The 27,626-nt window shown below is 42.1% G+C and overlaps 1 protein-coding gene across 1 annotated transcript in view; it reads left to right on the forward strand.

Annotated features, from left to right (window-relative positions):
* The window catches only part of cdh8 (cadherin 8), a gene marked incomplete at its 5' end in the record, with an annotated part of 96,400 nt that extends 70,546 nt beyond the window's left edge, over positions 1-25,854 (forward strand). Inside the window, 6 exons of the mRNA XM_079162228.1 lie at positions 8,020-8,267; positions 16,534-16,670; positions 19,184-19,305; positions 20,027-20,144; positions 23,417-23,668; positions 23,857-25,854. Coding sequence (XP_079018354.1) covers positions 8,020-8,267; positions 16,534-16,670; positions 19,184-19,305; positions 20,027-20,144; positions 23,417-23,668; positions 23,857-24,350 — 1,371 coding nt within the window. The 3' untranslated portion in view covers positions 24,351-25,854. The remainder of the gene's footprint in view (positions 1-8,019; positions 8,268-16,533; positions 16,671-19,183; positions 19,306-20,026; positions 20,145-23,416; positions 23,669-23,856) is intronic.
* Positions 25,855-27,626: the final 1,772 nt, after the last annotated feature.

The following is a 27,626-nucleotide window of genomic DNA, read 5'->3' on the forward strand; positions in this document are numbered from 1 at the left end:
GGTGGGTTCACAGTTGCACAGCTAGATCACTACGGTGAAGCGATGACAGTTTACGCAACACGTGACAGCTACGTTAATGCAGAACTATGTTGAAAAAGCGCTCACTCAAATTTGCGATTTCAATCTGCAGACCAGTTGTAATGACAAAGCAAGTCCTGGACATGAACAATAAAGATGGAACTAGGGCTGCAACAACGAATCGATAATAATCGATTATTAAAAGAGTTGGCAACGAATTTCATTATCGATTCGTTGTGTCGCGCGATTATTACGCCACTCAATAATGCCGTGTTCACACCAAACGTGATGAGGCGCCGGTCTCGCCGGGGACTATTTGTGTTCATTCGCGTGAATCGCGTTGGACGCGCCGGAGAGGGGGCGTGGCTTATCGGCCTGAAAGCCGTTCAACTGTCCGACATCAACCGTGGAAAAATAACCTCTATTTCTGCCTAGTACGTGTTGTGGAAGTCCCAGATATCACGGGAAACTAAACGCCGTCATGTCTGGTTCATAACATAGTCCGGAGGAGCTCCGTGGATTTCATCGTGCTCACTGTGTCTAGCAAGCCACACGTCGGCTGTTTACTACAGCTGTATGAACACAAAATAAACTGACTTGGCTGTGATTTAACGGCAATAAACCGACAAAAAGGGACTCCGAAATAACTACGTAATGATGCCGATTTGTACTTGTTTTCTCAATGAAGCTCGGATCGATCGGTGCTAGGCTATGCTAACATTATAGCAGCTCCATCAACACTCACAATAACGTCATCTAGACGTAAATACGGCAGCGTCTATTCATTATTTGTACCATATGGTTTACACACGTATGTATACACATAGTTTGGTCTCTATTGATATGAGGGATCGTAGAGCTCTGGGTGAACACAGACGGCTACAGTATTAATTTCTTGATTCAACAACGGCAGGACGTCAGTGATGACAGGAGAAACATCTCAACGCTGATAGGCTATCGCGCCACAGCGTCACGCCATTTTTTTCGGTTGGAAATGAATGCTTTGTTTTTTTATCCGATTCATCGATTAATCGAAGAAATAATCGACAGATTAATCGATTATTAAAATAATCGTTAGTTGCAGCCCTAGATGGAACCCAGTTTTTTATTAAACAAACGTTTGTTTATTTCAAACACGGAGTACCTGGAATATTTGTTTCAAACTGGATGCAGCATTTAGTTATTTAGTTTGGGGTTTCTAATATATTTTCCACCCCATTGATAAACAGGAGTGGGGAAGAATGTTAGAAACACATTTTAATATAATGCGGTCCAGTACAACACCACCAGTAACTACAACCTCATTACTAAACATAGAGTTGAATGAACACCTCCCTGAAATATCAACAAACGATACCATTATGACCTTTCTACAAACATTGGATACACTGTATAATATATATATATATAGATATACAGTGTATATCCACGTCTGTGAACCAATAATATGTTTCAACATTTCTACCTACATGTAAATCAGTTTTATATTGTTTGGACTGTGCATGGTGCCTTTGCTGTTTCAAAACGGCATTCTCAATCACGTTTCGACAGCAAAACTTGTTTATTTAAAAAGTCAAAAACAAACCTAACCTGGGAGAAACCGCATTCCCTTCGAAATGTAATTGGCAATGCAGCATCATAAACTAGGAATGTCATTTCTGAGACCAGGCTGTGGATTGCATTTAATTGTATAGCTGTACCAAAAAAAAGTGACCAGGGAGTGTTTAAAGTAGGCCTATTAAAAAAAAGGAATGAATAATAACAATAATATCAATGACAAAATAGTCATCATTTATTGATAGAGCAGTGATTTATATTGCAATAATTATCGATGCATGACCCCAGATTAATTCATAGATTCCAGGGCTTAGCCCCTGCTGCTACAGCTAATTGCTTAAAGACATAAGCAAAGGCTGTAAAAAAATATGTGTTTCTAATTCTAACTGATGAGGCCAGATTGCTCTTCTTCTTCTTCTGTACCACTTCAGGGGAAATTCTGTACTTTAGTTTGTGAGAGATGGCTTTTCTAAAAAGTAAAACATTACATATTTAGACATCAGTGTCGGTGCATTGAGTACCTTGAAGGCTGAAGGACCATTTAGCTTTTTTTTCTTTTTATCCATAAAAAAAAAATCACTTTCACATGATTTTTGCTTCAGCTAAAGTATTCTAGGTTTCTAGCTGGACTTTTTGTGTGTGTGGACAAGATAATCTCATTTTCACATGACAGTCTCGCCCGTTTAGCTGTAGCTGTCTCAGCTGAAGGCAAATTGCTCCAAGTCGTTCTGACATTGGTTAAATTCACTTTCGCCGACCCCCACATTAATATCACCAGAAGGAGCAGATGGACTACACCTGAAGTTGCATCTTGTTGTTTTTTTTGTGATGCTAACACATCCACATGTGAGAGCTTCCACTTCCACCGCTGGCCCCTAAAGCAACAGTTGCCGGTTAATTGCCTTGCTTACGGGAGCATTAGTACTAGCGGTCCCTAAAAGAAAATACAGTGCTCATTAAATGTGTTGAGGACATTCCCCTGTGCCTATGGTCCTGAGGAAAACAAGCTAGCAACATCCCCGTCACAAAACCCGAATCTCTAACCTTGAGGCAAGCACATTAGCGTTTAATGGCATAATGCAACGTGATGTTGTTGAAGTGCTCGCATCAATAACGTTGTATTCATTAGCTAATTCAAAGTGTGGCCGTGGCACATGCTGTGCTGCTGAAGGAATACGAATCCGAGGATCTTAGTGGTTTTCACATAATTCCACCGTGTAACACGTTTCTAGATGTGCAGCAGGATGCATGTTTCCTCCAGGATAAGAGCCGTAGAGGTTTGATTCTGGATATCACTGCTTGCCTGAAGACATTTAGAGCACCCAATCCTATATTTTCGCTCGATACCAAAGGAAGTGTGTGGAATTTACATTTGAAAACGGCAAGACATTTTAATAACACTGTGACCCGCCAGCAAGTTTAGACACAGCTGTATTTCAAGGACATCTGTGGAATATCAAACGGAGTATTGAACGCATGGTATCAAAAGAAACCAGCGCCGTTCATATATTTATGCATTCTGTATTCTAAGCCTATAGGTGCTCCGCTCGCTAGAGGATGTTTGCATATTGAATCAAAGGTGATTGATGGATGGGCGTTCTTAAGTCTTGCTTGGTTCAGTGTGTGGAGGAAAAAGCTATGCTATCACTCAAAATGTGGAATTGTTGTGATGTAAAATGACAATACCCCAAGGACATGTGGTGTGACTTTGTCAGATCGTGAACACTGAACTGTGTGGTAAGAAGAATGTAGAGGAGCTCAGGGACAGCAATTCACCGCTGCTAAAGAAAACATCAACGCGGGAGAACAAACTGGACACAAAGTCATAAAATCTCCAACTGTTGACAAAGCAAATGTCAAATGTGTTAGTCTTTAAGGCGGAGCGAGGCCCCGCTCTTTAGTGATGTGTAGCAAGGCATTTGCACACTTACTGTTTTTGCAGCGTCTCAAGTTGAAATGAGCTCAAAGAAGCAGCTTTTCTTCTGTCTCCTCACCGGTGGGTTTTTTTCTCCGACCAGGGTGACAGGAGAAAAGATTTCCGGTCTATAGACGGAGCGTGGAATTCAAATTATTAATGATCCTTCGCGGCAAGGTTAAAACATATCGATCGAACCGGAGTTGGAGAGGCCCGAACCAGGCGAGAGATTCTTCTGCTGTTTGGGGTTTTAAGCTTTTTATCTGCCAGCCCCCAGGCCTGTCGGGGGATGTTAGTGGGATGCTGAGCTTTCACCCCTGCTGCCAACGCGGAACTTTGAAGTCTCTAAATGGCCTGTGTGTACACACTGATTTGATGCTCAAAAATGACCCAGCAGGGGTGTGTGTGTGTGTGTGTGTGTGTGTGTGTGGGGGGGGGGGGGGGGGGGGGGGGGGGACATGGCAGTCAGGGGTTGTTAACACGGAGAAAGTAGGATGTTGCTTTGTTGCTGAGTGTATGTCTGCTGTCCCCCATCTATAAATGTAGCCTCATTCAGTTAAGCCGTGTTTGTTACGGGGACCACGTAAGAATTTAAACCGGCCGTGCAACCTTGAAGCTAAAATGTCTGGTACGTAGCTCAACTGTCTTCCTTTTGCACTCATGAATCTCTGAATAGACAACAGTGGCGCGATGCATACTAATACAAATCAGGCTCCCCAGGATTACTCATTCAAAGCGCTGGGTGTTTATTGAATTAATAATTTGAAAGGGTCAAAATATGAGTTGCGTTCTGATTCCATGGATGGATATCATACAATATTTAAAAGAGCAGTCTTTTTTCATTTCGTAATTGATGTTGAAAAAGAATTAATCAAACTTAACTAAGCTAATCAGAGAAACTGTTTACCACTGTGTTTTCTTTAGACCATGCAAGTGGATTTGGTGTAATTAAATATGCCGGCAACAGTGTGACTCTACCCTCTCCCGTCGCTGTTAGGACACTGGAAACAATTATAATGAGTTGCTTCTACATGCTGTCAAGTGGGAATAAATAGGGAAACAGGGAGAAGCCAATTTTCCTGTAATTGAATGTGGAATTTTTGCTAAATGAATTATGTAAATGTAAAAAAGCAGCTAACAAAAAATAGCCTCTTAAAACTGCATATTGTTATATATACAATTGATCAAATTACTATCTGTAACCATAGACTGTATATAAGAAGTGGGCTTAGTCACCGTGATGTCACCCGTTGGTTTGTGGACTGACGGCTGTCACCATCTTGGTCTTTGGTCGTCGGCATCTTCATTTTTTTGCAACCAGAAATGACACAAGAGGGTGGACCTAAGTACAACTGAAAGCTGAATAAGACATTTTTAGGTGACCATAAATGTTACAATTAACTTTCATGAATTGGAAACACACTGTGAAAGGGTTAAACTCCTAAAACAAAAATACAGGCCGGACAACGCCATAGTAGCGACCTGTCAATCACAAGCATACCCTGCTTTATAGTCTATTTGACTGTAAATGGACCATCATTTACTAAATGAACATCATAATTTATAGAAGAAGAGTTGAATCAAACGATAGAGACCATAAACTCATGTTTACAATGTTTACTGAGGTAATAAATCAAGAGAGAAGTAGAGTCATTTCCTCATAGACTTCTATAGAATCAGAGGAGTCGCCCCCTGATGGTCATTAGGGAGAATGCAAGTTTAAGGCACTTATGCATTAGTTTCACTTTTCGTAACCAGAGATATGCTGCCTGTGTGTAATGTGAAAGTAGTCACTTATAGTGACAAACCCACATGGAATTTAGCATCCGACTCTAAATTTCCCCTCTGGTGTATCGTTATTTATGCTCCACAGGCTTTCATTTATTTTTTTTCTTGTTGAGGGAGCTTACAGGAGAGTAAATGTTTGACTCACAATCATCAGTTGGCCACAACACAACTATATTCTCATGTTGTTCTGCTGGATCTATAGGCAACTGTTTGCCAACACATTCAGTGTTTCAGTGATTATGCCGCTGCCCCTGAGTGGGAAAAAAGAAAAGCTTCCTGAGATGATGCAGCTGTAATTTTATGAACAGATCACTTTTTTGTCGATTTTGTACAATTTCCGGTATCCAATGCCGAGCGTTGCTTTGGCATACGGCAGTTGCATGAAAATAAAATTAGTAATGTACGCATGTAAAAAGCAAAAAACAGTTAGCTTCACCTCTGCTGGACACCAAACAATACTTCATATTATTCTGCATTATCTCTCCATTTCCATATAATCATATTGACCATCCAGCCACACTCTCATACAGACTCCTACTCTCCGCTACCCTCTGAATTCAAGTGTAATCCATTGGCTCGAGGTCCAGCAACACTATGTACTCTCTCAGCACAGATGGCAGGATCAGAGAGAAAAAAGGAATGGGGGGGCTGTCAGGAACGAGGAGGAGAAGAAGGAGAGGTTAATAATAAGAGTATAAAAGTGTTCCGAATAGCTTCTCCGACCGTGGAGGAGTGGGGCTTGGAGAGGCTTCAGGGGCTTGGTCTGACTGCTAGCGCCCTGATGCCAGGAGTGTAGCGTGGAAGTCAAAGCCCCGAGTTGCCTCCCACCCCCCCTCGTTGCTGCTACCGTCTCACAGCTGGACCCCCAGACACCCCTCCACCCACCAGCCCCCCTCTCCCTTTGACCTCAGGGACAGGTCCTCTTACTCTCCCCCTCTTTCTTAAAATGAATACATTTCCCGTTTTCTTCATCGCCCTCCTCTTAGTCCTCTTCTATCTCCCCAAGCCAGCTCCTATCCCCTCAAGCGGCAAGGCCCACTTTTGATTTCCCTATAAATCCCGGTTATGGAGCGTGGAAGTGACTTAATCCCATTATTCTCGTAGCATGAGAACGACCGGAGGTGATTCTCAATGAAATTGTAACAGTCCGGAATGTCCTCGGAGATGCCAAGAGACTCAAATTGTGACTCCTCTTTCTTTTAAATATTAATGATGAGCCATTTGTAAAGGAAATACCGCAGAGCAATTGAAAAACAGCGATTAAACAGATATGTCAATCACAGAATAGCATGTCCTGTACAAAATGTTCAGATTTCTCTTTGGAAAAACACATCTGTTGTTGATAGTCCTGATTAAGCATCTGTTCTCGTTTATTTCACGCGAGCTGGTTGTGATAGCTATATGAAAGCGCTCATAATCTGCTGCCACTGAGAGCATTTGCAGGGAGATTTGTGTTCTTACGGGGCGATAAAGGTTGGGAAATACTTTCAGGTTGTGCAACTTTGTAATTTACATTTATTGAGCCTGTTCCATTTAAATCAAAATGATGATCAAATAAATTCTGTGTGCTGCAATAGACTGATACCATGGATGTTATTCCAGTCACTTTTAAACTCCCTCTCTTCAGATTAAAGCCCTGTGTGCTTAATGTTGATGTTGTTACAGCTTCCTTAAAACAATTATGATGGCACAATTACTTTTTTGTAGAAAACTGAGAAAGTCGTGCTCACTCATGTGCTCAGGGACAGGGTAGTGGAATGGATTGTTGCCGACCACAGTGTCTTTTTTCTCAAGTTTGAGGAAATCACACAATCAATCCTCATTGAAGCTAATGCTAATGTCTCAGAGCAGCATCGTTACTCGTGATGTTTAAATTAAGAAAAAATAAATATATTTTTTGTAGCGGTGAAATATAAACTCAATTTAGAAAAAGCTATATTTTAACAACATATACCAAAGTATGTAAAGTAAATGTACTCATTATACAAAATGGCCATTTTAGATTGCAGTATTTTCAGTAATGTACGCTGGTTGCAACTCGATAATGTTCCGATACAACTAAACTTCATTTTCAATTACATTTCAAAACATATTTTCTCCTACATTACGGTTGCAGTTTTAATAATAGTTGGAAATTCAGCGAAAAACAATGCAACAAAACATCTTAGTTAGGTTTAGTAGACATCACGGTTTGGCTTAAAATAAGTATTTTTATGTTATTTAAGTTATGGGATTTTATTAAAATAAGTCAATGTTGACTTTTGGTTTGACATGATAAGTTTTGCATTTTCATAAAATAAGAAGAATCTACAGACACAGATTAAAAACAGAAAACAGGGTCAGTGCTTGGTCCCTACCGCAGTTATTGTAGACAAGCTCCAAAAACATGAAATCACACATTTTTCCTTTTCCACGTTTTTTATAACAATGCATATTATTTTAGAAGCTGCTCGTACAGTATATTTTGTTTGGGGGAAAAAAGTATAGCTGTCAGACTAATGGTGAGCTGTATATGAACATTATTTTCCTTTGAATTGTATTGGAGTAGAAGTGTAAAGTAGCAAAACGTGAAAATACTCTGTAAAGTAGGCTGCAAGAACCTAGAATGTGTACTTACTAAAAGCACTTTTACTGAAGTACACCAGTAAAAGTACTTTTCACCACTGGTGTGTGATTTAGACCCGTCGAGAGACAATATAATACTTCTGCTTTTCTGTCCTTGTCCCCCCCCCCCCCCGCAGCCTATAGACTATGAGAGCAAGAGAGCCTACACCCTGAAAGTGGAAGCCACCAACGTCCGCTCCGAGCCCAACAGTGGTGGGCCCTTCAAGGACACAGCTACAGTAAAGATCGTGGTGGAGGACTCCGACGAACCTCCGGTTTTCTTCAAACCTGTGTACCAGCTGGAAGTGAACGAGAACGCCCCCGTCAACACGGTCATAGGGACGGTCACAGCCAGGGATCCGGACTCTTCTGGGAGCCTTGTCAGGTAGGAGGGTGGATGCACCTGGTATTGACTGATATACAGGGTGAAAAGAAAACTTGAGAGCAAGAAAAAGGGATGAAGAGTATAGGTTAACAATGGGTGCTTTCAGACTGTAATGAGTTGTTTCAGTAAAAGGGTTGACGCTGAGCCATGCAATTAAATCTCTTCATGCCCATGACCTCTGGAGAATATGGTGGTGTCTTCCGCAGCGAGGAAGCTACCCAATGATTGCTCTCATTTCCACAGATGCACTAAAATAGTAAAACAAGAGAGAAAGGAGATTATAAGGCAGCACAACTTTTGGCTTTCAATGTATGACCAATCCTGCTATATTCTTCTGTTGTTTGACTTATTCTTGGAAGTACTACAAGGGCACCTTGAGGATAGGTTATACAGGCAATTTCTCTCCCTCCATCTTGGCATTTCATTAATTCTCCAGCGACTTGCTGACCGCATTCCGGCGACAACACTCAACAGGTTGTGTGTAATTGCATGGCGAACAGGGAGCAGGCTGGGTTTCGTAGATTGGCTGAGGCTGTAGAACATGGCTGTTTCATTCTACTTTTTCCTTTTTCTTTTTTTTCCTCCTCCTTTTTTGGTCGCATCCCTCATGTTTACTGATGAGATCGCCAGGAGGACTTGAGCTTTGAGGTTGCATGATGTCGCTCCCCTGGTAAAAAGAGAAATACATTTCACGTGTAATGACATATTTTGCCTCTCTCTGTCCTTACTTCGTGTCACAGGGTTTCTGTGTTTGTTGACCAAATCAGTGTTTGTTAGAGGGAGATACAGAGACCAGTTCTGTAAATTAGTAAATGTTAAAGTAAAAAGTAGGCTAAATGATGAATGAATTCATTAGATAGCTGCTGATCAACTATTTGATTAATCAACTAAGTTCTATTCTATTTAGGTGACGTAACAATAATGATGAAGGAAACATCCTACATGTATGAAAGTCCAGAAATATCTCAATAAGCACTCGTCTGATTTACGTGTGGCTTCTTCAGGTTTTCTTGTTTTGTCCAACCAGCAGTCCAAAGCCCAAAGATATTCCGTTAAAGGCAATAAATCCTCACAATGCAAAAGCTGGAACCAGAGAATTATTCTAGTTTGTGATTGAAAAACAACTTAAAGAGAAACCAGTTGATTAACCCATTGACTAACCAACTGATCGTTGCAGCTCCAAATGTAGTCTTTTGGTCTTTCTTGAGGGGAATTAACACAAAAACTATGAAGGAAACAGAAACCCAGTCACGAGACAAAATGTTGACATTTGAGTTTTTGTACACCACGGAGACGTTGAATGTCGACGTTCCTCAACCAATAATACATTTCTTGAATGCGTTTCATATCATTCTCCTATTAATCTTGCAGAAACACACAATTGCCACAGGGTTAATGATGTGAAATCATTTGTTAGCTCTTCGCAAAACTACTAAAAAAAAAAGATAATGGTTTGTGTTCAAATAAGAGCTTATCAACTGTAACAACACAATTAGCGTCAATAAATCACAACTACCCTTCGCAGGCATTCTGAAGTACTGTCACCTCACAAGCGTGACAATGTTATGTAACAAGGGTAAACTCAACGTTCACTTTTTGGTTTCACTTTTGGAGACATAAACAGCGGTCTCCTAGGTGAAAGTCCTGTGTTTATTTGACTCATCCCCCCCCCACCATCCCAATGTCCCCCCATTAGTGGACTGTCTCGCTCTTCATACTCCTAATTATACCACATAACATTCAATAAAGGCTGCTCCACATGCTACGTCACCTGCTCTGCCTGAATGCCAAAAAACCTCCACATTAAACAAAAGGCAACACAACGTCCACATTCAATGTGTCTGTGGTCTGCAGAGTTGTACAAGGCCAACACCTTCTCCTGGCGACACAGACACGGACCGGGCTGTTATTGTTCATTTGCAAATTAGATTTTTTTGTGAAACAAAAAGTGTATAAAAGTCCTGTGTATCATTGTATTTAATAATCTCACAATGTGCCGTATTAATAGCTGGTTACGTCTGCCGACATTCTAGTTCTTCGCCTCCTTCAGTGCATCATTATTGAAAGAAAATGTCACTAAATTATGAATGAGTGCGCTCGCAGATGGCAGCACCCTGCTGGCATGATCTCTTCACACATTTGTTGCTATGACACTGTCCAGATATTAACGTCCCGCTTTGGCAATCAGATGTCACACACGTTAAACGTGATGCAGTGCAGACTAAGGACTAACTCATAGGCAGCTTATCTTTATGCATAGGTCCATTTCTCTCTCTCTTTCTTCCTCATTTGTCGTGAGGTCATTCGCTTACACTCACAGTGTTCATTATGCTTTTAATCAGCAATTTTACAATTCTGCGGAGAAGTCAGGACAATGGATTGTTGCTCAAGGGCTTTGTGTGACTGTCAGGGCTCCAAATAAGAATAGAGCCTTTTGATGAAGTGCTCAAGAACTGTTAGATTAATCCATTCATTCTCAAACTTTCAATTCTATTTTTCAGAGAGACAGAAGTTGTCAGTGGCCCGTAGAATGCTGCGGTAATCATCTGCAAACTGAACAGCGTGGTGAAGTAACTGCTCAAGGATTACACACTCAAGCCATACATGTTCTTGCCAGTTAGGCATTTTGTCACGACACTTTGCTTTGCCTCAACATGTGATTTTCTTTGAAGTCCAAATGCCCCCCCGTTAATCTTCAAGATGAGCGTGATCTATCACAGATGTCAAGTGTTTTCTTTGTGGCGGGTGAGATGAAGCAAACTATTGTTATGGAGGGCTTACTGTATTATGATGCATCACCAAAGACCATTTGATTCCACGTAGCATTTTGTACTCGCCTGTAACGCCGAGCTTTGGGCTGATGAAATGATTACAGTGTGGGAGATTTTAATCCTTCTCGATAGACGGGCTAACAGAAGGCTGTAGCCTCAGTAATGCCTCTTACATGGCCAGAAGGATCTTCTAAATAATGCAAAGTCTGGACAAAAGCCTCACCAGACGATAAGCCAAATAATTAGACTTTCTTGTTCGCAGAGCACACAGGGCTGCAATTATCTTCATTATTATGTTTGTTCGTGATTAATCGTTTGATCATTTGGTCTTTAAAACATCAGAAAACCTTCTTCAAATGTTTGTTGTTTTGTAACCAAAAGTACTAAGCGCTAAGATGTTTAGTCTGCAGTGACATGAGACAGAGACAATCATTACATCATCGAACTGGAGAAGCTTTTTGATTTTGTTGTGATTAAACCGTTTTCAAAATATTTCTGCTGAACGACTCATCGATTTATAGTCTTTTTTCATCTTGTATTAGGTGAAGTAATAAATAAAGGTCAAGGAAAAAGACATGAGATAAAAAAACTTCTTCTGCTGTGAAACTGATTTAAAATTCACGAGTATTTAACGAATAACTATATCATTGTAACCCTTTTATATACAACTTAAAGATTAGTCCAAAAAAACTGGTGAGAAGGAAAGTATTCTTGAAAACTTGAGCGAATGTGTCAGTCAACATATGCAGCTTGTTGATCTTTACACTTGAATTCCTCGTAAATATTCTCATTGCCCTACGACTCTCCTCCTCCCTCCTGTCTCTTTTTCTCTCCCTCTCTGTCTCTTATACTCTAACTTTCTGTTTCAAAGATCGGAAAAGAGACAGAGCTCCCTAAAAAAAAGACATCTGTAGTCAGTGAAGGTGGATCTATAGTGGAGGAGTGGCAGCAGTGATAGCAGCGTGTGTGTGGACTTTCTCCTGACCACCATCTGAACGAGCTCTCCAGTCGACCCCCCTCTGATTAGAATCGCTCTCCGTCTCAATCCCCCCTCCAGCTGGACCAGACAGAACCAGTCTGAGTCGAAAGCACTCGGGGCGAGTGCTCTGGTGTGCTGCCATGTCCTCTGCACTCAGGAGACAAACAGCCCCTCAGCTGTACTTAATGCATCCAACCAACAACATTTCAGGTGCACTCCATGAAATGCTCCCTCAGTATTGCCTCTCTCTGGAGCCTGTGCTCTGTCGTTTTCTACCTGACTGATCACAAATAAAAAGCAATGTGACATCTGGCAGTCACTATGGCTGTCTGACACAAACCGCTATTTCATAGAGTAGAATACAGCGAGTGTGTTTTAGTTCAAAATATTGATACTGTGACAAGCAGTGCCACGATCTAAGTTTATTTTCACCCTGCTTTTCTTCTTTCGTCTTTTCTTGTTGAGGGAAATTGAAAAGGAATTCTTTAAAGTTTGCTTCTTACTGCAGGCTCCCTTATGTTGTCTAAGCACAGCTGTCAGCTAACACACTGCTTATGGTTATACAAACTGTCATGTAGAGGAAGTCGTTCTGAAATGAGTGAAAGTGAATGTCGAGTAGTCCTATTCTGCAGGACGTTTGTTGTTTTGTTATTTTTGACTCTCAAGGAAAATCACCTTCCTCGTAAAAAGGCTAACCTTAACAAAATGCAATGTTAAAACACGACTGGTCAGCATTCAGGGGACTGCAGAAATTAGTTGTAGGTCTGTGGTCGTCCCAGTGGTATTACTGACCTAATAACAAGCAAGAATGTCACAGAGCTTTTTATTCTCTGCAGAAAAAAACCCCTAAAAGGTCTGTTCTCCATCTTTTCACCTCTTCTCCCTTCAGCTTGAACAGGCACTCAGTCACTCACACACACGTTCACACGGACATGGAGATAAAACGCAGCACCCACTGTGCACACACACACACACACACACACACACAGGTGAATAAGCGCAAAGACACATGTGGAAACCTTTCCCTGGCTGCCTAACCTTTAGGCCTCTAATTTGGTGATGATGCATTCCTTGTGTGCTAACTAGAGCCCAACCGTTGTACATCAGAGTACATGTTGGCTCATAAGTGCTGGAGTATGGCAATGAAAAATAAAATATTTTGGGTTCAGTTTTTTTGTTCACTGTAATATGCTTTAAAAAAAAGATCTACATTGTAAGAAAAAAAAAATGCATTCACCCTCCTACAAATAAAGTTTTTAATCCACAAGCGATAAAAGACAACATTAATCAATTAACTCAGGAGTTTTGGGAACACTGCCTCGCTTGGTCTGGTATGAATTAAATATTTCACAGTATGACGACCAATTTATTGTGCAGAGAACGCTGGTAGAGGACCAGTGTGTGGCTAATGGTACTGTGAAAGACAGTGATTTATTATTAATCCTAAAGTTTACAACTTTTAATCCCTTAAGGTCAAGATTCGTGAAACGCACTGGATCCTGCATTTCCCAAAATGCTTCTTGATATAATTTATTTTCATTAGAAGTGATAACCCTGATGATGTCATGATAGTTATTCCCTCAGACTCCCTCCACAGCAACATCCGGCATTATACCATAGAGTTCCTCATGAATAATTAACTGCACTTTGTGTAATTAAAATAAGATCCTTTTGTTTAAAGTCTTTTCATTTACATTACATACAAATTTCCCCCTGGGGATGAATAAAGTATATATCTATCTATCTATACTGTATGTACTTGTAGTTCCGTTTGATGCTAAATGCACTAGCAATCTGCACTTGTGACTAATTATCAGACAGTGAGAGTGTTTCATATTGACATGAATCCCAAAATGTTCTCACAACTCTTCCAATAATGCTTCAAATTATGACGTTCTATTTCCTAATTCTATATCACAATGTCTGCTCGTAACATGCATACACTGTCTTTTCAAAATAGTCTCTTTTTTTTACAGGGAAAAGCTAAATCCTATCTTAATTATAACATTTCATTGAAGATGAAAGATTACTTCATAATAAACGTTTGCGTATGTTACTGTTGTTGCAGAAACATGTGGTCGATGAGAGCTTTCACCCTTACAGAGTCTGCCACATCTGTCCAAGAGGAAATCCTTGCATTTAGTGATGAAGAAGACAAATCACGGATAGTTAGCATGAGCAATGATAGCCACCGGGGCTAAAGAGACAATAGATCGCCACCCACGGAAAGTCAAACAGAGAGTCCTCCCGCCGCACCGTTTGATTGACGGGTGATCTGTGAGAGATGCAGCGCTGCGACGCCGCATCGACGCACCGAAGGACCGCAAACGAGTGGAAAAATGAATAATGATCTCACAGATTACAGCTCATGATTATGCACAGAACGTCCTCCGTCTCACTGATGCATTTTGATTAGCGCATTATTGAGGTGGAATATATTCCAACGTCTGTTGCGTCAGTTGTGAGGACGCTTCGCTGCTTTCTAATATTTGGCACAAACAGCCTAGATGTTTAATAACCGTTGGACTGAGGTGAGCCCGGTGGCGTTAAGCCTGTGGAGAGCGACGCGACGCTGAAACCAGACGACGCGCGCGCGCGCACACACACACACACACACACACACACACACACACACACACACACAGGGACGCGCGAGCGAGCGAGCACACATTTGCACACATGCTCGCATCACACTCAGGAAAACCACGCACGTATAACGCTGGATATCGTTTTTTTTATTATTTTTTTATTTGCTTTTAATTCTTTTCACATCACGTTGTCAGTTTGATTGACAGGTGGCAGAACATTTCAGGGTCTGTCTCCCCGCTTCCACGTGAGGCTGTCAGAGTTTGACTGGGATCCACTCAGTCTGCAGGAGAGAGGCTGCTCCCAGGTGGTTTGCTGCTGTCTGCCTGTCTTGAAAGTGCTGTGCATCTGCAGGGCAAAGAGAGAGAAAGAGAGAGAATGGTGGTGGTGGGGGGAGGTGTGGGTCCTCATGGACCTCTCCCAGCCCGGCGTCTAGAGGATTTTACACCATTTCATCTCAAAAATGGAAATGTCACGGCTCGGTACATCTCCCCAACAATTGGAATCTGGGCCAGTGGTTTATTTATTTCATTTCCTATCGTTCTTGTATAAGCAGCACTCTCCTTCCTTTAAAATTGTTGTTATTGTGACTTTGTCTTTCTCTGGTGCGCTCTTCTCTTTTTCTCTTTCCATCCCTCTGGATCCCTCCCTCCCCCTCTCCTCTCTATGTCTCCCATAGAAACACCGTAGGGTTCCTGCCAACAGGTCTGCACCGATAGGCTTGAGCAGTTCCACAGCGAGATGGTGCAGGACCCAGGGTTAGAAAGGAAGGGAGAGCAGGGTGAGCAGGGCGTCTGGTGGCGGTGTGGGGAAGGGGACTGCAAGGGATTGGATTAGAAAGAGACCCAGCTGGATGGAAAAGAAAAAGAGAAAAACTTTCTGACTGTTGGTGAGTAAGAAAGGGAAGAGATTGTGAGGGGAAGATGTCAGAGAGAGAGAGAGAGAGAGAGAGAGAGAGAGAGAAAAGGAACAGAAAGAGTTTGTCCTGGAGGTATGGAAACACTTGCAGTACGCGATGTAATGAGCTCACTTCGGCCCAGTGTTTTAGGTGAGTGGGATGTTTATGACAGTCACGCATCACGGCAAGTTAAACGCGTGAAAGCAAAGATGACCCGTAATGACAGAATTCTTTTTTTAGTCAGTCTTGTGTGGGCTCGTCCCAAGAATTGGCGCTGCGCCTGCTGCAACATGAAAGAGCAATTTCACAGCTTCGGAATGTTCTCTTTTATGTGCATTCCAATTTCAAACTCGCTGCTGGAGTTTTTTTTTAAAATTAATTTAATGTCTTGCCGCTGTATACTTAACACTGTACAAGTTTCAAGCAGTCAGTGTGTCTCATGCGGGGTCATGGGAGAAACAGCAAAGAAGAAACGCTTCACAAATGCGTCCTTTGCAACCGCGCTTCATTCATTTTAAACGTGTCCTGCTTTATTGACAAGGACCCAAACGTCGCTAGAGGTTTGAAAAAGCAAAACAAAATCATTTCGCCTAAGATCAGACAAGGTCACACATAACAGGCCGGTCATTGGTTCATCTCCATCACATCCATTATCCCCTCCCACCCTCTGTTGTTCCAGCTCCTGTCTGACACAGTGCTGTCCTAACTCATTAATGCAAAGCCTTTGGGGGCCATTGAGTGTTGACAGATCCCAAACGGGGTTAACAACACCCCATCCCTTACCCTGACACGACACGTACTAATGGTCTTTTTTTTCCGCAAGAGCTGTGATCTCCTTGGACCTTATGAGGCTTTAATGCCCCCCTGCTGCTTGTGTGAAAGCTGTAATTATTCCTTAGATGATTATTGATTTCCTACAGTTTTTTACTGTGCATTAATCTACAGGTATCTCTTCATGGCTAAGTGAGACCGCCAGACAAAATGCTGCATTGGTGGGTCGTGAAAGAGGCTGACGATAGATTGTCTTCGCAGGTATTTCATCGATCGGCACACGGACCTGGAGAGGCAGTTCAACATCAACGTGGACGATGGGAAGATCACACTGGCTAAACCGCTGGACCGGGAGACGGACATGTGGCACAACATCACGGTGACCGCCACCGAAGTCAGTAAGTGACCTCTCCTGACTCCGCTCTCCCCCACCGTGAGCGCGGCTCCCCGTGAATCCTAATGTCCTGGTTTTTGAAAATCACCATACTATTAGACATTCATTGGCATGCACGTTTTTTAAAAACGGGGGAAGTGCTGCCAGTCACGTACAGCGTCTCCTTCTTCTGAGCGACTTTGCGGGTTGTCTCAGTCAAAAGAGTCACTGACCTGCTACACACAATCCTCTGTTCAATAGAATGGCGCTTTGTAAACCGGCGCTTTTAATCGCTCCCAGAGTATGGCACAAACAATTAGCGTTTGAATCCACGGAGGCATTAAATACGTTAATTTGCTGAGTTTTGATTGAATTAAACAGCTCAGTAGTCAATTTGTGGAAGTGCGAGAACATTAAGACGTATCAAATAAACAGTTTTAAAGACATGCTCCAGAGTGGATTGCTCCAACGCCAGCATCCATTACAGATTAAAGAACATCTGCGAACCGCAAAACTCACTGACTACTTCGAAAATCTTGCCGGCAGAGCTGCAAAGAGCTCAAACCATATGTAATGCTCTATTTGCATACAGATTGTTTCAGGGGGGCTGTATGTTGTGATAAAGCCTAATGTACCCCTTAAAGCTGTTGGAATAGAAATGTACACAGCTTGTAACTTGTATTCCCCCCCCCAACCTCTTCCTCTCTCCATCCCGCTCTCCTTCTCCCTCCGTGTCTCATCTTCCACCCGTCCCTTTCTTCCCTTAATCAAAAGAAACACACATTAATTGTCGGAGTAAATGAAAGCCCAAACGCTGTCATAATGTTTTGGCCGTGCAGCACAGACAAATCCCGCCATCGTAGCAGCCCGGTGGAGGAATTGAATGTGTCTCATTTGATAAGCCGGTTGCCTTGTCAATTCTTGCACCCATACATTTAAAGCGTGTTCATGCCTCCTGGCAAAGTAACTGTGGCTCGAGATAGTGGCATCTCGGAGAACACCTAATAGGAATTTGCCAAAATAAATAAGGCAGTTTTGCTCCTCTTCACAGATGGGGGGGGGGGGGGGGGGGGGCGGTGTCTGCTCTGGCGTGAAGAGGAATAGATGTGTTCCCACTGCTATCCTGATGCCATTTGCCACCCAAACAGAGGCGCGTTCTGCCGCCTCGCACCAGTTGACATCTGACTAATCAGACTCTATTCCCTGTCTGCTGCTGGGGAGAAGTCACTTTTGAAGGAGGGGGGGGGGTTCTGTCTACCTCTCTCCCTTTGCCCTAATCCATCTATCACTGTCTATCAGACTGTCAATTTCCTCTCCTCACTGCTTACCTCTTCTTCAACTCATCTCCCAGCCCGTCTGGTGGCCTTGGTTTTCTTCAGGCATTCTGCCCTCTGCTATGTGTGTCGGTTTCATTTCAGAGAAATAAGAATAAAATAAGGATAAAAGTGATATATATATAACGTTTTAAAGAAGAAAGACCACAGATCCTCTTACAGATGAGACGTTGAATTCATAGGCAATAAGCATAGTTCATTTCATTACACTCAGGATTTTTGCAAAAACATACAATGTCAGCATTTTTTTTAACAAACCATAGATGTACGCTTCCTTACTGACATTAGTGAGTACATTTACTGACTTTACGGTTCTCTTTACATCGCTTGTGCTCCTGTTACACTACATTTTAGCATCGATAGTTCTTTAATAAACATGATGATGTCTTTCAAGCAATTGGCCCAAGAGAGTTTTGGGAAATGAAAGCAAATTCAGTTTGCCGTTATCTTGTAACTGCAGTGTCGGCTCCTCTTTAAAGCCAGTTTCAAACCAAACATTTGAACAGTTACTATGATTGAAAAAGTCCTTTGATTAAATGACCAAAACTCTGTCTTCACAATTCATTTGTCTTATAAGGTTGCAGTTCGACCAAGCCTCATGAAGCCAAACAATTAAATGAATGAATAGAATAGAAAACAAAAACACACCAGTGTCATTGGCCATGCTGACACTGGGTCCACATGAATACATAATTGCCTTAAAAGTTGGCATTTGCACTACTGATTAATAAATACAACCGTTGACGGGGACACTCGAAAGGGACTGTCAATTACCAGAGATGAATAATTCCAATCAAAATCTAATCTAATTAAACAGCCTTTCATTGTCTTTTTAGACTTCAGTTACCAATGACTTATTAATATGCATGTTTTAACTCTCATGTTTTAAACATTACAGTGTACAGGGGATTTTCAAAAGCACTTTGAATGGGATTTCTTTTTTTTTTCTCCTCTGTTGCCTAGAATCCCGTTTTGCATTGCTGATACCAGCTGAAATGTAGATTGATGTGGCTTATCATCTGTCCTCCCATCAGCTCAGGAAATGAAGGGTGGAATAAAGATTGAAAATAAAGGAAATTAAAACGAGGTCACAGAATGTACCTGGGATTTCATGTGTAACCTTGTTATTTTTTTTTGTAGTGTATATTTAGCTTATTCTCTTTCTTTCTTTATCTCCTCCATCTATCTATCTACTTCACACTAGGAAACCACAGTCAGATATCGAGAGCAATTGTGGCCATCAGAGTGATGGACATTAATGACAATGCCCCTGAATTTGCCACAGAATACGAGGCCTTCCTGTGTGAAAATGGAAAACCTGGACAGGTAAGGAAAGACTATTTCATTTATCAAACCAGTGATCTATCTTTCTCTCTCCCTGCTCCTTTCTTCCTGTCTCTCACTCCTCCCCTGTAATGATTGGCCACAGTGAATTATGGCTTATTTATTTCACTGGGAGTACAGTCCCCCCCCCCCCCCCCCCCCCCCCCCCCCCATGCAACAGCCCTCCCTTGACACAGTGTGTCCGTGGAGCAAAGGGGAATTGAGAGCAGTCAGGATTGATCAGAGTGGATCATAATTCAAGACTGTCTTTCATGTCCTCCTCCAGATGGCTCAATGCCTCCCCCAGTCAAAATGTCTGGACATGTATTTAGCATTCTCTTTCTCATCAATCGACCTCATTCAGGGGACCTGTGTACGTACAACAGGGAGCTCTATTGAAAGGAACAAAAAAAAGAAAAGGGAAACTGTCCTGCAGGGCCAGAATTCTAATTTCCAATCAATCATAAAGACGTACTGCACGATAAGACCTATGATGACAGATTAACAGATAGAGCCAGGAGCCTGAAAGTGTGCCAGAATAGACAGGACCTCATTGATAATAATCTCAAACTCCAGGAATGAATAGGGCATATATTTCATCAGGCGTGATCCAACTAGTATTAGACTGAGGCAATCTGCGGCGGGAAAAACAGAGTAATGAATAGGCTGCCTCCTGTATTGACTTTGAGCCCTCCTCTGTATATCTTCTTGTCTCTCAACGCAGGTGATCCAGACTGTCAGCGCGGTGGACAAAGACGACCCAGTCCAGGGCCACTACTTTGACTATCGTCTCGTCCCGGAGATGCTGAACAACCCCAATTTCACCATCAAGAACAACCAAGGTGAGCAACAAAAGAAATGGCAGAGGAGTAACTCTTCTTTGTATTTTGGCAGAATGACTGAGCTTTCTGTAAATTTCTCCAAATGGCTTTCCGGACTAATCTCCAACCCGCGACGTGTTAGCCGTGCTCGAGATGAAATCTGGTGGATCAGTGTAGCTCACAATTAGCAGATGTGAAATTGTGTGGACACCAGCTTCTTTTTTACTCCCCAGTGCGTTTTGAAGGAAACTAAATGAATGGGATCCAAATGGCTTTTCCCTGGTAGTCTTGTAGCTCAATGTAGGGTGACGTCCTAGGAGCTGCGTTGCAGCGCGGCAGATGGTGCTGAATTTATTTGCTAAATACTCAAATTGGTTTATTTGCCCGTTTGTCTTCATTCCCCTTCTCCTGCCTCTCCTCCATAGCCGGCTCCGAACAGGCTGTGTTCATGATGACATTGTGTAATGTTTTCAGCTTGGGGCAAATAATCTTCATATGGCACTAGCCTTCTGTTTTCGACGCTGAGGCTGCAGGCTAACTTACTGCAAGAGTCCATAAAAAGCAGGTCATCAAATGGACTAGCCAGTCTTTTAACAAAATATACCAAAACCTTGCGTAGGTTAGCAGGCAGGAAGTGTCATATTCACAGGCAATGACACATTTAGCAGAAACCAAAGGAAAATGTATTAGATTTTTTTGTCTGTCACCCACGCACAATAACCCTGTCAAAAAATGTAAAGTCAAAAATGAAGGGCTGTTTAACAGGCACAGACTTGCTGCAAAGTACTCAGTATTAACAGCGGATCAACCTCAAAGTGTATTAAACTTGCAGGTTCCTGAACCTTGCCCTTCTGTTAAGAAGAGATTTAATAGTTTCTTAAGATTATAAAACAGATAAAAACCCCACTAGAAAATGTTTCACCACCAACAGCAAAAAAAAGCCAGCATTCGTTCTCATTTGCCTGAAACCACAGTAAACATATGTTATGGTTCAGCTCTCTATATAATACATACAGCACCGACCACTTGTAAATGAAAATAATCTCCTTTGTACCGCATCCCCCAGCACTTGAGTGACTATTTCTATCTGAATCGGCAGCTGTGGGAGACACTCGAGTGTAAAGGGCCCGGCTCCTGTGAGCCTCGTGGCTTGCTTTTGTTCGTGATGATGGGTCCAATAGTAGGGATCGCACAGTGAAGAGGTTACGGGCTGCCCACACTGAGGAAGATGGCTGAGGTTCTGACCAGCTGTACACACGATATTGAGCACTCCGACAACTCTACGTTCAGCAGGCGGGGCGGCAACAGAGCAGAGCAGGCCAGACTCAATAATTGAGACAACAGACATTCAGCATGCTGCCAAGAATGAGATTCTGCTGATAGAAACTCTTTTTCAAGGCTCTTTTGAAGACATTACACATTCTTCTTTTTTCCTAAGCAACAAAACGCAGATGTGGCCTAACTTGGTTTGGTGACCTGAACCTTGCGGTGGCTAATGTTGGCAAACCTTATTGGTTAATATTTTTACAAAAATGTACATTACTGAGTGAGTTACTTTTTCCTCTAATACTACGACCAAGACAACAATGTTCTTAGCATGTGTGCTACATATTCAAGTGCAGGTGTGCTTGTATTGTGTCAAAGCCTCTGCAGAAACAGTCAGAGGCTAAAGGAGCATTCGTGGTGTATCTCTTGAAAGCTTTTTTTCCCCCCTCAGTCAAAAACCAATAAAATCAATATAAGAATCATTTTTTACTGCTCTGAATCTTATTCGTGTACACTATTTAGTAGGTTGAATGAATTATGAATAAGTAAGTAGCGACCAATTATTTCATGTCGGTGTTAAGTGCTCCATTTCTATATTAATTCAAATATGCACAATAACACTGCACATTCTGCACAACAGTCCATTCAAATATAGTGTGGTGTGAATCAATCAGACACACTTAGTGTGGTAAGTGGTGAGAAAGTCTGTTCATCAGGAGGACACACATTATTGCTTCTTCCAACCCTTTGATACAAAAACAGTCCCACTGATTTAGCATCCGTGCGTGTGCTGTTAGTCGCTGCTCACATCGTCTTAAGAGACTTCAGATGTGCAGGACGTTTTTCAGACTGTTGGTGTCACTTCTGCTGTCACTGCTGTCATTTGGAAACATCCCACATATTAAGTTATTTATAGCGAAAAATGTATTCCAACAAGCTTTTCCTTTTGTTATGGTGATGATTAATATTATAGATGTACACAGTTTTTCTTCTTCATCTGAATCCATCAGTCGCTCATACGTAACGAGCAATAAAGAAAGAGGTTATCGGTACAGCTGCTGTTCTCTTTGAGTAGCAGACTTTATTTCTGTGGATAAATTGACGGGCAGGATATGTTTGATTCTATTTTTAACATCAATAGTCACCAATAAAATGAAAATGACCTGTGTACAAGGACAAGCTCTAATGGTTCATTACAGTATCGTAGATACTTGCATACTCGCTATGCACTGCTGAATGATCCAAATGAAACAGGACACGTTGGTGCTCACAAGGCAGAGCGTACCACTTTGTGGCAGCACTCGTAAGAAAATAAATCTGAGCATATGCTCACATAAATTACAGATTGTGCAAAGCAAATACTTCCATCATGAAGCATCCCATCCTTTGATTAAGTTTGCTCTGTCAACGCGGCCTGTCTCTCTCTATCACCAAATCTATTTCCCCCCCTCCCTCCTCGGTGCACCCTCAAGCAGAGGCAAAGGTCAGACCATCGGGAGTCTTGTACGTTTTCCACGAGATCAGCGGGAGTAGATTCTTATGTGGATGCAAGTGTTTGATAATGTGAGCAGGGTAAGGAGAGCCAGCTAATGAGCTGACAGCTTCACAGAAGTGCCATCAAAGAGCAGCTGGCACCTTTCTGGGTCGACATGTGCCGTCTTCGAAGTCAGTGTCGCCTGCCGCGGTCCCTTCAGTTCTTCGGGTTTTCAAAGGGAGGCGCGAGGGGGGGGGGGGGGGGTTGCAGCCGACTCCGGCTCGCCTTCCCTCAGAATTCCCAAATTGGACTGTCGAGAAAAAAAAGGGGAGGGTGGCTGAAATCCATCTACGGCACTGGAATGTGAGAATGCTAGAGAGGCTAGTGACGATTGATGTGGAATTAGTTTACCCTCATGCTGCACTGGTCTTCACACAATATAATAATAGAAGTTCAGTCTGTTGCTACCATGCATAATAAAGGTGTTTTCTATGTTCAGACATTCTTGCAATGCAAATTCATCTCTGGCTTTACCTCTCTCTCTCTCTCACAGACAATTCAATCAGTGTTTTGGCCAAGCACGATACCTTCCGTCGACAGAAGCAGGAGATGTACTTCCTGCCAATCATTGTGACGGACAACGGGAACCCACCGATGAGCAGCACCAACACCTTGACCATCCGAGTGTGCGGGTGCAGTAAGGACGGCATCGTCCAGTCCTGCAACGTGGAGGCCTACGTCTTACCCATCGGCCTTAGCATGGGAGCTCTCATAGCCATCCTGGCCTGCATTATACTGCTGTTAGGTGAGGTATTTCTTTTTTGCATTGCGGTATTTTAACTGTGAGTTGGTTTCACAGATGTACATGAAGCCTTTCGTAATCTGACCTCGATGAATGATCTGCTTGTACGAACAGAAATTCCTCTTGTCAAAAGCTTGACCTAGATTTCTTCTTCTTTCTCCCTTTTTTCTTTCCATCTGTCTTTCTGACAGTAATAGTCGTACTTTTTGTGACCCTGAGGAGACACAAGAATGAGCCTTTGATTATAAAGGATGATGAGGATGTGAGGGAGAATATTATCCGCTACGATGACGAAGGAGGTGGCGAGGAGGACACGGAGGCCTTCGACATCGCCACGTTGCAGAATCCAGATGGCATCAACGGTTACCTGCCGCGCAAAGACATCAAGCCTGACTTGCAGTTCATGCCGCGGGCGGGCCAGCACTCCGGCCCGAACGGCGTGGACGTGGACGAATTCATCAATGTGCGGCTCCACGAGGCAGACAATGATCCCACCGCGCCGCCTTACGACTCCATCCAGATCTATGGTTACGAGGGTCGGGGATCCATTGCCGGCTCCCTCAGCTCACTGGAGACGGCGTCGTCGGACTCGGACCAGAACTATGACTATCTCAGAGAATGGGGCCCGCGCTTCAGAAGACTTGGGGAGCTCTACTCTGTGGGCGAGAGCGACCGCGAAACCTGACCTTTGGTTTGTTAGTCAAAAAAGACCTTTCCGATTTCTTTTCCGTCCACATACTTGTGTATTAAACGCTAGGGGGGGTTTGCTGGCTTTTAGAAACAGGTGTTCAAAAAAGTAAAAAAAACAAAAAAACAGTTAAGAACAAGGGAGGCCACCTTTTTGTATTCTTGTTAGAGTGAGGTATAGCATACGTCATCCACTACGTCAAGCGCATTGTAATTGTTGAGCCAAACAATGTCTTTCTTAGGAGATCTATGATTCTTGTGGAGTGTATCTTAGATTCCGTTGTGGAGTGTCTAGCAGTATTTTGGGTGTTAGTCATTTGCTGTGACTGCCAGTAGCAGAAAAACCCTGGGATTGCTGGTGGTTGTCCGATGAAGGGAACTCACGGATAACGTGTGGTTCTCTGAAGCTTGAGCGGACACTCCATGCTCCATGGACAGAACGCTGGATCTCAGGCGCTGCAGAGGGACTCTTGTTTCACATCTCCCTAAAGCCGCCCAGCTGATCGGTGTTGTGAGATGAAATGACAATGAAAAAGCAATATATGGTCTACATTACAATGATGAATGTATGTGTGATTTGAAAAAAAAGAAAAGCAAAAAGACAAACCAGTATTGGCTTTAAGGTGAATTTGTTAGCATTTGATATGTTCTCTGGTGGCCACATTTATAAACTATCTAAAGCCCAGAGAGGCTTGCTTTATACAACTCTTTGTATTTACATGCTACAGGTGTGGGTCGCAAGTGTTACTAGCCTATAAAAGACTGATGTGAAGACAAAAAAGAGAAATGTAGAAACTCTGAGGCCTTCTTTTTACAGAAGCAACATTAAATACAATTGTAATCTACTGTTTTTTTTTTTTGACAAGAGATGTGTTGATTCTTCATTATCGTTGTATGAGTTATGAGTTTTTTGTTTTTTTCTGTGCTGACAATTTGAAGTGAATGTGTTTAGATTATTTCACATTCAGCTGTTTTTTCAACCACTTGAACACTATTTCACAGCAGCCAGACCATATCATCTATTGCGGTTGATACTATAGACTAGATAAGCAAGCAGAATAGAGCTCGAAGTAACTGCAACAATACGGACGATCTAATTAATTGGGACTGCAGGAATGGGACCTTTCTGACACATGCTAATTCTGTGTAAAATATATCTCACAATATTATAACCTGAGGTACAGCCAGTGAGCGTCTGAGCACAATAGTCCAATTGATACCTGAGTGTGTGACTCTCTCCAAACATTAAATCTCATTTAGGAAACGCAGATTGCATCAGCCCAGGAAAAATGAAGACACAAATCCAGACCATGTGCATATTGTGCTTACACTGTATGATATCAACAAAAAAAAAAAGACTTGTTCTGTACATAGAGTTACTGCTAACGTCATTAGCTTTCAATGAGGTGGTAGGTTTGTCTGCACGTTAGCTCTTGCACATAATGAGAATTTCAATGGCACTACAGCTGCGTGCATACTCAGTTTGTACTGATACAGTATTATGGCAGTTCTCGGTAGACTAAACAATATATATATGGAATAGTCCTACATGCAGATCATATTTTGTACTGTGCTTTAATGCTTATAAATGTGTATGTTCAATTATTTACTCCCTGTACTGTAATCTAAGATACCCTGTATTGTTTCCTACTTTGTGAAATATATTTTTATAAATATTGCTGAATGGGTGTGGTTTTCTTATGCAGTTGACAAGTTGCAGACAATCAACAGTCGCAGACAGAAGGGTGGACTGACAAAAGATGCTGTTGGTTGCATTATGGGAAATCTAGGATCCAGTGATTTGGGAGCCTGTCTCATCGGGACCAAACATCAAGCGCTTTGATTTAGACCATCCTTTGTTAATCTGTGTCTTGTCTTGTACATTACTACTGTGAATGACCCGAGTAACCCTTTAAAGAGCCGCTAGTTTACTCTGCAATGAATTCCTGGGTCTGTTTGATAAGAGGCATTGTTTGGATCTTGAATCATTGGGGGCTTAGCCCAGCCCAAAAACCTTCACCCAATCATTGCATCATTTTCAAGTTATTAAAATGAATTATCAGACACTGTGCTCTACCAAAAGGGTCTGGTGAGGTGTGTAGACTTCTTTCCAACATGAAGTCAAAATAAAGAAAATGAGTGCAATCTGAGTCCTCATTCAACTTTTTCATACTTTGATTTTTTTTTTAATTTTCAGTGGCAAGAGTAAAACCCTGAGAAAAAAATAAGGGCCTTGAAGTTGATTAGGTTTATGCTAGATTGTATGTTGCTAATTCTTAGTTCAATATCAAAAGATGACCCACTCTGGTCTCATAACTTGTGCTTCTATTGTGTGAAAAGGGCTCCTTTTGAATTCTGATACTGAGTTAAATCTGTGTCTATACTCTCCTCTCCTTGACCTCTCCACTGTCTTTCACACTCCTCATCGCAGCACATTCTAACCAAGTCTCATTTTCTGATGTGGTGATTAGATCAAAAACAACATTAATCAATGCATTTAGCCAGCTATTTAAAAAACACACCAATGTCAGATCTTACAAAAGCAGACAGGTAATGCACTATTCCATGCCATCGGGGTGGAATAGTCATTTATGCTCATTATTATTACCTGCAGTCACACAACACAGCGGCACCATTGGATGCCAGATTAATAGAGTTGTGGAAATTTCTCAAATCTAAGATGCATCGCGATGCGGACGTTGACGATCCTGAATCGCTGCAGTGACAGAACAACATTGTGATTTCAGTTTCATTTCAGCTCAGTGAGAGTCTTTCCTGTGATTTTCTGTCGTTCACCATCGCGGTAGTTTCTCTCTTTGTTCTCCGCTCTCCTCTCATCGCTGCGTTTTGACAATGTTGCGCTGAAAACATGCATACGGGCCGAAATTCCACTGCTGTGTTTTGTCGGAAGATGCAGTGACTTAAACCGAGTAGAAGAGCTCTGAGTAAGGAGACGTCTGCTAGCCGCTAGGCTAATTCATGCAGCGTAAAATGCGATAGGCTTTCAGGAATCGTCCTGTCTCAGAGCTGCTATGTGGAAACGTTATTTTGTAGATAACATACATTACAGCACACTTGTAATGCACTTCAGGAGGATTTATGTTGTTTTCTTGTAATGATTCTACACTGAGGTGGGTCGTACAGATGCTTTTTTATATATAGACTGTTGTAGGTTTTTATTTTGTTGTACAGCATTTTCTAAATAAAAAGGGAATTCAGATTTATCTGACTGCTTGTATTAATTGATGAAAAAGTACCCATGGGCAGTAATGTA

This window comes from Pholis gunnellus (genome assembly GCF_910591455.1).
Source record: "Pholis gunnellus genome assembly, chromosome: 1".
NCBI lineage: Eukaryota > Metazoa > Chordata > Actinopteri > Perciformes > Pholidae > Pholis > Pholis gunnellus.